This window comes from Engraulis encrasicolus, chromosome 15 (genome assembly GCF_034702125.1).
Source record: "Engraulis encrasicolus isolate BLACKSEA-1 chromosome 15, IST_EnEncr_1.0, whole genome shotgun sequence".
Lineage (NCBI taxonomy): Eukaryota > Metazoa > Chordata > Actinopteri > Clupeiformes > Engraulidae > Engraulis > Engraulis encrasicolus.
Genome location: NC_085871.1, coordinates 15418174 through 15430461, shown reverse-complemented (window position 1 = coordinate 15430461; position 12288 = coordinate 15418174). Strand labels below are relative to the sequence as shown.

The 12288-nt window shown below is 47.1% G+C and overlaps 1 protein-coding gene across 1 annotated transcript in view; it reads right to left on the bottom strand.

The window, feature by feature from the left end:
- Nucleotides 1-491: 491 nt before the first annotated feature.
- magi2a (membrane associated guanylate kinase, WW and PDZ domain containing 2a) overlaps nucleotides 492-12288 on the bottom strand; it is a 465595-nt gene continuing 453798 nt past the window's right edge. The window contains exon 23 of the mRNA XM_063217120.1: nucleotides 492-633. Coding sequence (XP_063073190.1) covers nucleotides 577-633 — 57 coding nt within the window. The 3' untranslated portion in view covers nucleotides 492-576. The remainder of the gene's footprint in view (nucleotides 634-12288) is intronic.

The following is a 12288-nucleotide window of genomic DNA, read 5'->3' as shown; positions in this document are numbered from 1 at the left end:
TGTGGCTTTGGCCGTGCTGCCGGGAGCTTTTGGAGGGCGAGCGGGCCGGGTCAACCCTCCTCCTGGATGAGCCCCCTCTGCCACCATTGCCGCTGTGGCCCTCTCTGCGCTCCTTCGACCGCGCCCGGCTCCGACCGCCACTGCTGCTGCTGGTGCCTCTGGAAGCTTTGGGTTCCACCGACTCCCCAGCTCCAGCTCCAGCTCCAGGCAGGATGTCCATCAGAGGGGGCTGACCTCTCCCTGCCCCTGCTGCTACACCTCCACCACTACCACTACCGCCGCCCTGGTGGCCGACCCTGCCACTGCCGGTATCCGAATGCTGATTGGCTCTCATGCTGCCGCCGTGGGCCAACCTCAGTCCTCCTGATTGGTCGGACTCCGGCCCCGTTCCGGCCCAGGGGCTCTGCGAGCGTTCGGCGACAGTAGTAGCAGCCACGGACTCCAGGGACGGAGGCAGAAGGAGGGGTCCAAGGGGGTCCGGAGGAGGGGGAGGGACCAGGTGAGATAAAGGAGAGGGGTTGGTCAGGGGGCGGTCCAGGGCCAGCGATACTCCTCCTCCACCTCCTCCTGCTCCTCCTACTTCCGACAGGCTTGGGGAGGTTGTAGGGTGAGCATCCCAGGGGGCGGGATTGTCTGTTAGGAGGAGGGGATAAGTGACATAAGTGAGTGACCAATCGGTGATCAGATATCATCATTTGCATGCAAAAAAAAAAAAACATGCTAACACCAAAACCACAGCAAGCAAGTCAAACAGCAGTGGTGGACAAACTGGCTTGAGAGAGTAAAAGCCCTACCCTTTACTTTAATCATACGCCATATGTATTTATTCTTTCTCCCTGTGCTTCAAACACAGGTCATTTCATTACTGTAGTTAGTTCATCTACATGTAGTTAGTTCTACTACACTAAGTAGGGATCGGCTGGTTCATTGAATTGACTGGAGCAAATACGATGTGGATGGCAGGGCTGCACTGGGACCAACAAAGGCCCAGACATTTTGATGAAGCTCTCTGTGAGAAAATACAACAGACCCCAATGCATTGGCTCCTGAGGACCGCCTGGCCACCGGGAAATGCCCTGTATGCCAGATTACCTATCCAGGCCTGGTGCAAGCCTTTCACTATCAAAGACAAGTGTCTTTGAGAGTCTAAGGTGCACTGTGTAGGATGGTGGCCAGAGTAGGTATTGCAACTATGCTGCTCATTGAAACTGTGCTGTCTTTTGCCAAATTTGATATTTTCATGACTATTTAGTTTACTACATAATAAACCATTATTTACTAGACCAAAATACAGTAAGTTTTGCAGCTAAAAATGTCTATTTCCGTACATTGAAAATGGCGGACCATGGAGAAGATCCCACTTTTCATGTATGAAAAGTGCAATTTTCCCAGTCATAATAAATACTTAAAATTTGATTGTAGTGGTAAGTATTTGTTAAAAAAGTAACATTTGTGAATGGGCAGCATGAAATGAACTACTGAAAATATTACACAGTGCCCTTTTAAGAAAAGCACTACAAAAAAGCATGTATTATTATTATTATTATTATTATTATTATTATTATTACTACTATTATTATTACTATCTTAAACCAAGATGTCCACTTCTGCCAAACACACACTAGGATACACAGTAGGATAGAGACTAGCCGATGACACACACAGTTCGCTACTTTGAGTCGATGACGGAAAAAAAAGAAAAGAAAAAAATCTGGATTCTTCAATCATACACCTGGCTTACTCAACCCCAATGCAAGGCTCAGTGGTTAGAGGGCAGTTTTCAGACACTCAAATACATATTCTCTCACTCTTTCTCTGTATCGCACACACATGCACACAAGCACACGCACGCACGCACGCACGCACGCACACGCGCGCGCTCACGCACGCACACACACACACACACACACACATACACACACACACACACACACACACACACACACACACACACACACACACACACACACACACACACACACACACACACACTCTCTCTCTCACACACAGACTGAGTCCTTTGAGTCTTCCCAGTTTAATCCTCAGGGACGAGATGAAGGACCCACATCAGGCTTCTCCTTGAGGGGGAGAAAGGCAAATATATCCAGTGAGAGTTACCTGCACTCCTTTATCTTCCAACTCTCTCTCTCTCTCTCTCTCTCTCTCTCTCTCTCTCTCTCTCTCTCCCTCCCTCCGTCCCTTCAACCAGTACAGCCCACCTGTCCATCCCAGCTCATCTTCTCATCTATTCCATTCATCCAACCCCACCCTATAGGAGCTGGGCAGAGAAACTTAACTTCTGCTTGGCGAAAAAAAAATAAAAAAATCTCCAAATGAAAGGTTGTCTGATCCCCCTATGCTAAATCCCCCTCCAACCATCTGTCATCCATGCGTACCTACTCACCACCACCAAGGGATCTGTATGGGCTGAAAAACTTGGCGTAACTGGTAGAAACGTTGAGGTCGTACTATGGGTAGACCGAAGGAGGTAAAAGCACCGGAAGCAGCGAAAGCAGTTGACTTTGTATGGAAGAGCTAGCAGCAAAAAACAGGACATGAATATGTCCCCGGTTCTTTGAGTGAGATGAGGGAGCCATCTCTATGGGAGACGCTCATTGGCTGTTGACCTGACGCTCTCTTCTTCAGGTCGACAGCCAATGAGCGTCTCCCATAGAGATGATGACCGAGTCTTACGAAAAAGAACTGCCGCAGGCTGCAAAAGTGCTGAAAGCCACAGAAGCCGCTCTGGCGTCAAGGACGTCAAAAAAAGAAGTTGAACATCAGCCAAAAATATGCTGTAAAATACTGTATGTCATAAAGGTTTGTTGGCAGCAGGCGACAGTCAATGGATTTTTTTTTTCCGAAACACAACCTTCGGTTGGTCGTTCTCCCTGATTGAACGTTAAAGGACAAATCTTTTGTTGCTTTAGCCGACTCTGGTCTGTTCAATTCAGGCGGAATTCTGCAACTTTTCAATGCTTTTAACGGCAGCGATCTGTTCATTGCAGTAACTCTGGAAAGAGTCTGTTACGACCATCTTTCTCTCTCTGGCTACTTCTCAAAGTGAAGTGTTCCAGCCTTTGCTAGGACGTGTAATGGCTATTTCATAGATTTTACTAAAGTGTATCCAATAGCAAGCTCTAAATGTAACTAATAATTGGATACTCCCGCGAAAAATGGCCGTTACGCGTCCTAGCAAGGCTAGAACACTTCACTTGGAGAAATGGTGTCTGTCTTTTTCCAGTTGCTTCCTTCGTCTATCTTTTTTTTTAGTGTTTTTTTTTAGCTTTTCTCTGTCTCTCTTTCTCTTTCTTTCCATCTAGTATCTTGTTAAATATCTCTCTCTCTTTATCTACATGTGTATCTCTCTCTCTCATTCAATCCCTTCTTGCTCCTCGATCTCTCTATTTCTATCTATCTATTTCCCTCTTCTACTCTGTCCATTCTCCTGTGTCCTCATTACAGAGGTAGAAAAAACCTATAAGGGTGAATAAGTTGGCAGACTTCTCTGCACAAACTCCAGGTTCTATGCCAGTTGTATGTTTTGTTTGCCCTTTGCTGTTACCATCCTATGGGATCCACACATAACGCTCTCTCCCTCTCTCTCTCTCTCTCTCTCTCTCTCTCTCTCACTCACATGTACGCACACACACACATACACACCACAACTGCCAGGATGATTGACTGACGGAAGCATGCATCTCAGTTGCCAAGGCAACGCCTACTGGTGCCTGCTTCAAGAAAACCTGACGACCCCAAGTGTCTGCTTTGGAGCACGCTCATCTCTCCTCAAATTGCACACACAGGCGTGCACACACAGACGCACGCACATACTCGCGCGCACGCACGCACAGACAGAGAGACAGACAAGCAGACAGACAGACAGACAGACAGACAGACACACACACACACACACACACACACACACACACACACACACACACACACACCAAAACAAACTGCTTGTCTGTTTACTCAGTGGCTGTTTCTCAGCATAGCGCTGTAGTCTCCGAAATGCTGTCTACTGGCTGTGGATTTCCATGCACACACAGCCAGTGAATGAATGCATGATAACGAGAAAAGATCCACAGGGGATTTCAACTTTTAAAAATGAACACTCTCTCCACACTCTTTCCCATCAACATTCACATGGGTACACACCCACCCACACACACACACACACACACGCACAAATGGTAAACTACACATATGCTCACACATATACACACATCCACACGCACACGCACAGGCACAGGCACACACACAGGCACACGCTCAGGCACACACACGCACGCACGCACGCACGCACGCACGCACGCACGCACGCACGCACGCACGCACGCACGCACGCACGCACACACACACACACGCACACACACACACAAACACACACACCACTGAAATACACAGATGCACATTAGGCATGCTCAGAAAACTGTAAAAGGACAAATAATTTCCCCCTTGGGATCAATAAATGTACTGTATTCTAGCACACACATGCATAAAAAACATGCCTGAGCACACATACACTCATACAACAACCCCCAACACACTGATAAACATTATTCTACATGCTCAGAGAATCGTTAACACACACGTACTGTATGCATATGTGCACTCGCATGCGCGCACCCACACCCACACCCACACACTCACTCACTCTAACTCTCTTACTCTCTCTCTCTCTCTGTCTCTCTCTCTCTACCTCTCTCTCAGGGACTACAACCAGCAGTTTAAAAAGCGATGATATCTTTTCCACTCCACTCCCATCTGAGCATCCCAAAGCCCTAAAACTGCCAGCAGCACTGATATACAGCCAGCAGTTTGATTTTAACAGACACGTCCAAAGCAAACAAAATATTTAAAAGGGCATCTCCATCTTAAATATGGGCCCCACACGCTCCAAAATGGTATTCAGTGGTGTCAGTGGAGCGAGGGAGTGCCGGCGAGTGATTTAGCAAACGTCTACCTCTACCGCCTCCGAATACACACACACACACACACACACACACACACACACACACACACACACACACACACACACACACACACACACACACACACACACACACACACACACACATAAACACACACACACACACGCACGCACGCGCGCACGCACGCACACACACACACACACACCTGCTGCCCCAAGCTACCATGTTACTGCGTAGTGCTCTCTGAGATCACATATCAGTGTGGAGGGAAGTAATCGGGACCTTGCAGGAGCCACGAGAACCCCCAAACTCTCCCTCTTTCTCTTACATACTCACACGCACGCACACTTGTTGACATTTTCAGCTTAAAAATATATTTATCATAAAGGGGGCACCTGTGAGATATGTGCTTTCTCCTTTCTCATTTTCGTCTTTGTTATGACTTTGGACTTAATTCTGGGAAGAAACAAAATGTTCTTCACAGTTCTCCACCATCCGTCGCAATCCAATTTTCCTCAAAGAACCTTTTTTACATACAAGATCCTCTAAGAACTTTAAGGTTCCCCACAGCTTCTCCACGGTGGCAACTGAAGGTTCTTCAAGGTTCATTTAATGTCCAGGCTACAGTGTAGAAGGAGGCAGAGGAGGACAAGCGAGTAAAATAAGAGGTGTCAAAAGTAAAAGTAAAAAAAAGCAACACAATTTCCTTCCAACAAAGCTTACTGATTTGAGTAACCAGTTTTTCCTGTAAAAACACAGTCTATCCATCTAATTAGGTACGATGGAGTAAATGGTGTAACAGCTATGTAATATCATGTGCTAGTGTTGTACTTACGTTTTTTTCAAACTGGGAACACTGATGAAGGGCTAGACCCGAAACGTTTGTCCCCTGTCTGTCGGTTTTATTTACATTTTTCGGCTTTGTTTAATACAATTTTTGATTTTGCATCCAGCTCCAGTGTGCGACTCCTTTCTTCCTTTTATCATACTGCTCTTGGAATTACGCACCGAGCGATACGCACAGGATAAGACATTGGCGCGGACGCCACCCCACCACCATTACTATTCAGTGTTGTACTTCCACCATGAATTCACGTTTACTTTTACTTTTGACACCTCTGAGTAAAAGGCAGAATAAGAGGGAGAGGTAGAGATAGAGTTGGCAGGTGGCAGACGCAGCAGGGTAGAGGAGAAGAGTAGGTGTGGGGAGGGAAAGGGGGATATGATATGGTGTACTGGAGGGGAGGAAGGAAAGGATGCAATGGACGGCGATGAAAGATAAAAGGAGGAGGGGAGGTCTCCTAAGACCTAAATCCTGCAGGTTCCGCTGCCTGATGTGACGGGTGTATTTCACAGATTTCACAGGACGTTAGCACAAGTAAGCCTGGAGGTTCACGGAGCGAAGGGCTTATGTGTGTCTCTGAGTGTGTGTGTGTGTGTGTGTGTGTGTGTGTGTGTGTGTGTGTGTGTGTGTGTGTGTGTGTGTGTGTGTGTGTGTGTGTGTGTGTGTGTGTGTGTGTGTGTGTGAGAGAGAGAGAGAGAGAGAGAGAGAGAGAGAGAGAGAGAGAGAGAGAGAGAGAGAGAGAGAGAGAGAGAGAGAGAGAGAGAGAATACTTGAATGTGTGTGTGTGTGGGTGAGAGAGAAAGAGAGAGCTTGAGACTGTATGTGAATGTGTCTGTGTGTCAATGTTAAGTTATGAACATGATATTTACTGCTTGCGCATAGTATGTACAAGTGTGTGCATATGTGTTTTTAGGTGATATCAGATGGTGAATATGAGTGACAGAAAGTTTGCATGTGTGTGTGAATGTGTATGTGTGTGTGTACGTATCATCATGCTATTAGTAATGTTGATATAATATACTAATCTTTCTTGTCTTCATGTGCCTGCACCAGCTTGTATGTGTGTTTGGACTGCATACACAAAAAGGTGTGTGCGTGTTTGCCTGCGTGCGTGTGTGCGTGCCTGGCAAGTATATTAATTGCCCCATTAAAGGGAGAGAGGGGTTCAGGTGGGGCCTGCTTTCCTGCTTACTTGGAAACCAGAGCCCATTTGGAGTGTGCCCAGAGCAGTGCCCAATGAGCTATGGCAGGCCGTGCAAGCCCAACCCAGCAACGGGCACAGGCTGCATGGGCACTGGGGGTCTGGTGAGCCACAATAGGAGCAATACAGGAGCAGGGTTGGCATCTAGTCATACTGAAACACACACACACTCGCGCACGCACGCGCACACACACACACACACACGCACGGAGCGCACAAACACACACACGCACACACACAAGCACAGGCACACACACACACATAAACACACACACATTCATGCATGCGCACACACACACACACGCACGCGCACACACACGCACACACACACGTGCGCACGCACGCATCCACGCATGCACGCATGCATGCACGCACGCACGTGTGCACGCACACACACACACACACACGCACGCGCACACACACGCACGCACAAAGCACACACACACACACACACACACACACACACACACACACACACACACACACACACACACACACACACACACACACACACACACACACACACACACACACACACACACGGCCAGATATTTCCCCTGGCCCTGTGTGTGTGTGAGTTGAGATGCCGCTGCCGCCACTGCTGCTGCTCATAGCGTATTGGAAACGGGCCAAAGGCCTGTCTGTCCAAAAAGATGGCTACTGGGAGCCCGCACATAACAATTTGTCGTTCCCCACCACCCCTCTCCCACCCACAAAAAGACCCTCTGGGCTGCATCAGTGGAGTGCGAATTGAGTGTTGGCTGCCTAAAGGTGGTCGAGCCCCCTGAAAAATAACATTTTTTCACGCCCCCCACACAAGCCCTTACGTCACAAGAGACCCTGTGGTGATCGGTGGAGTGTTTGCTTCTCCAGTTGGAGACTACAGGCCTGCAGACATATGGCTGGCTTCCAAATGAGAATTATTGTACCTCTACCTTGGAGAAAACCCCTTTATTAGCTTCAATTGACTGGACCCTTCTTGGAATGATCTGGACCTGTGAAAACCACTCAGGATTATGCTCACATTTTGGGCAGTCCTGGCTGGGGTAATGTTGGTGGTTTGCCTGTGGGGTTGGGTAGTTGGACGATGATGATGGAGTTCAAAATGTTCCCCCTGATTATCTCACAATGGCGAAGGGCGTTACAGCAGCAGCTGCTAGAAGAACAGGATAATTTTTGCCTAGTTCTACCTTCGAGAAGCGTTTGAAGACTCTCCTCTTGCCAGACAGTTTCCCTTCATAACAAACTAAACCTAAACTTACACCTGCATTAACCTTACTGTCATACCTGTGTATTCTGTATTTTCCACATATGTTGTACTCCATGTGATGATTGTATCCTCTGCAGTAAGTGGCTTTGGATCAAACGGTCTGCTACACGTGATGTGACGTAATGTAAATGGGGGCAGCCGTGGCCTTGTGGTTGAGGAGATGGGCTTTAGATCAGAGGGTTGCAGGTTCGAATCTCCCCCACTTCCTCTCAGTCCATGCCTGAGGTGCCCTTGAGCAAGACTCCCAACCACACACTGCTCCAGGACTGTGACCATTACTCTGTAATAGCTGTAAGTCGCTTTATATAAAAAGTGTAATGTAATGGGAATGCAATGCAAAATAGATGTCTAAAATAGATGTCTCATAGGTCCTCTACTATTCCTCTGCTCTCTATCTGCTCTACATGACTTGTATTACGCTGTATTCTGTGCTGACCCCTTACCTTCACTTCCTGAATTTCCTCCTCGCAAGTAGCTTTGGTCAAAAGCGTCTGCTAAATGTAATGTAATGTAGTGTTTGACTGAGGTGTTCCTGTACAGCGCAAACCAGCCTCAGACCTCAACCCACCACCTCACAGCACAAGAGAGAGAGTTGGACCAAGTCAGCTAAAACCCGGGCTTTTTGCCAAGCCAGGAGCAGAGTATGCTTGTCAGGTTTCTAGGGAGGGAGCTCTACTATAACTACTAGTCTGGGGGTGAGTTTCTCAAAAGAGAAGTTGCTAGCCTGTTAGCAACTTCGGTAGTTGCCAATGGGAAAATGCATTGAAAACAACAAAGTAGCTAATGTAGTAAGCAACTTTAGTTTCGAGAAATCCACCCCTGAGCTGTGCTACAAGAGCTGGCATCTCATACACATGCAGGCTTGCATCAACCAGGCTTGCATCAGCAAGTTTTTCCAAATGCAAATAGTTATGAATAATGCTGCGTTCAGTTCAAAGTTCATAGAAAGTAATGTGTTCAGTGAAAAGGGTTCGATGAAATGTGTTCAAAGAAAAAGTGTCCTTTTGAACTTGTTCATGTAGGCTACAACATGGCAGGTTTGCGTCATCAAGGGCGAGTAACTGTAGGGGTGCTTGTGTGTGTGTGTGTGTGTGTGTGTGTGTGTGTGTGTGTGTGTGTGTGTGTGTGTGTGTGTGTGTGTGTGTGTGTGTGTGTGTGTGTGTGTGTGTGTATGCGTGCGTGCATGCTTGTATGAATGCGCGTGTGTGTGTGTGTGCGTGCTTGCGTGCATGTGTGTGTGTGTGTGCTTGCGTGTGTTTGGGGGGTAGAGACAGTGAAAAATGATGGATGTGTGCTTCCACCACGGAGGACTGCTGCTGGGGGTTGTGGAATCCATCATGGCAGCTGGAGGAGGTGGGATGACGAGGGAGGACATAGGTAATCCTGTCGCCCTCTCCCGTGACACAACGCAACACTATCAGACAGCCCTGAGAGACAGCACGAGATTGCCAACGTGTGTGTGTGTGTGTGTGTGTGTGTGTGTGTGTGTGTGTGTGTGTAGGGGGGGGGGTGAGAGTGTGTGTGTGTGTGTGTGGGAGAGAGAGAGAGAGAGAGAGCGAGAGAGAGAGCGAGAGAGAGAGAGAGAGCGAGAGCGAGAGAGAGAGCGAGAGAGAGAGAGAGTGAGAGAGAGCATTGTGAATAGGTGTGTGTGTGTGTGTGTGTGTGTGTGTGTGTGTGTGTGTGTGTGTGTGTGTGTGTGTGTGTGTGTGTGTGTGTGTGTGTGTGTGTGTGTGTGTGTGTGTGTGTGTGTGTGTGTGTGTGCGCGCCTCTAACACCAGCACATTTACGTTTGATCAGTCAGGAGCACAGCCCTTGGGCAACTGAAAGGCATTTAATTGCGTAAGTAAGCAAAACAAGCTAAGCTTGATTGAGCTTAATTCAGGGTCATGTACCCAACAGCAAGTGCACAACCTGGTGTAGTTAAACACAGGGTGGTCCACTGGGCACCCTTCTGTTACCTGCGTATTGCCTCACCTCACTCACTCCTACCTGGGCTCCTGTACTCTCCCTGTGCCCACATTACCACACATGTAGTACCCCAAAGTTACTGAAGGGGGAGCCAGAAACAAGAATAAAAAAACACAAGGTCGTTGCTCGTGGTAACAACAGCCGAGATGCACAAGACGACACACTCACACGGGAAGACACAAGAAAGAATCATACCTTAAAAAATGACACAACACCAATAACCACACCACACTACAGAACCACAACACATCACGTCACACCACACCACACCACACCACACCACACCACACCACACCACACCACACCACACCACGCCACACCACACCACCCCTAGCCGGGAAATCCCATGCTGCTTTGCACAATCATTCCGATCTGAAAGGCAGCATGGAATCTCGTCCCAAAGCGCTGGCCTGTGGTAGGGAGCCAATCCGAGAGCGGGGAGGGATGGACAGATAATGGCACATAGTCCTCGACAAATGGAAGTTTACGGCCAATAAACAGGCGTGGCAATCGTAAAACCACACCTCCCCTATACGAGAATTTCAGTAGGTGGTCTCTAGACCATATCTCACTTGTGATATGGTCTGGTGTGAATCAGGCCACACCACACCACACAACACCATGCTCCACCACATCACATCACAGCACAGAGAGTAAAACCACACAATAACAGTACAGGTGCAGCCACAGGTGGGCCTACTACATGCTCAACCTCTTTTCAATCATGCCATCATCCATTTAAATGTAACCTTTGTTCTGATGGAATGTTTACATAACATTAATAAAACATTTTAAGTGGGATGATATTAGTAATTAAAATCCAAAATGGGTCCTCATGTACAATATCAGGGCTGGACTGGGATCTGAAAAGGGCCCGGGCAATTTTTGACTCCTGAGGGCCCAGTGCCTCTATCGGTATATCGGTATATGATGACATAGTCTCGGCGTATATATACAGACAAATAATGTATGTATAATGTATAGGCCTTTATATTAGGGGTGTGCAAAATAATCGTCATATCGATGCATCGCGATACTTACTCTCACGATACAATGCATCGATTCATGACAAGGTATCGTGATACTTATTTTCTCAATATACTGCATGGATTCTTGACAATTGATTATTTGATAACAATAAAATTCGATTTGCCACGGGTTATTTTGTTCAGTAGAGAATAGGTAATATTTCTGTTGTGATGAAAGCTCTCTCCCAGATGATAGAATGCTTAAATAGAATGAACTGACTTAAGAAAGCTACACAGCAACTGACAAATAAGCTGTATTTTACACATTTACTGAAGTAAATATCGCAATGCATCACAGTAGTACATGAATCGCAATGCATCGTGATAGAATCGCATCGTGGCATGTGTATCGTGATGCGCATCGAATCGTGAACCCTTTGCCAATACCCACCCCTACTTTTTATGGTGGTCATGTTTTTGTTACACAGAAGATATTCCCCCTGGGGATCAATAAAGTTACTCTACTCTACTCTACTCTACAACTATATTCTTGCCCACTGGACCTGGGCTGAAAGGAAGAAAAAAGCTGCTGTGCACCATGTTCCCTTCATAGGCTACTGCTTCTGAAGTTCTGAGTAGCCTATGTTTCAAATTGCTCCAGTTCATACAGTCAGTGAGCCTGCTTACTAAATGGCATGTTAACAACACGCCCCCCTTACCCAACGCGCCCCAAAACCAAAAGTTGTTATCTAGGCATGAACTGTAATGCAGCTTGAGACTCATCAAAAGAGGCTCAGATTGTCAACGTCTGACAAGTGGGTTTTTTTTCGGACACTCTGCATTTTTTCACCACAGCAAAACCAAGTCGTATTGCTTGGACTTCCAACATAGCCTATCACACTGCAATGCCAACAACACAAATAGCTAGAGCGTTCACAGCAGGTCAAGTGAGCGCGTATAGCGATTCCCTAACAATGGCACGGCTGGTCGACGTCTTACCTATCCATCTAAGAGGCAGATAATACTCAAGATAAAACCAGATGTCTTGATAATGACGTGACATGACATTAGGGGAAAGATTACAAAAATGCATTTAGTAT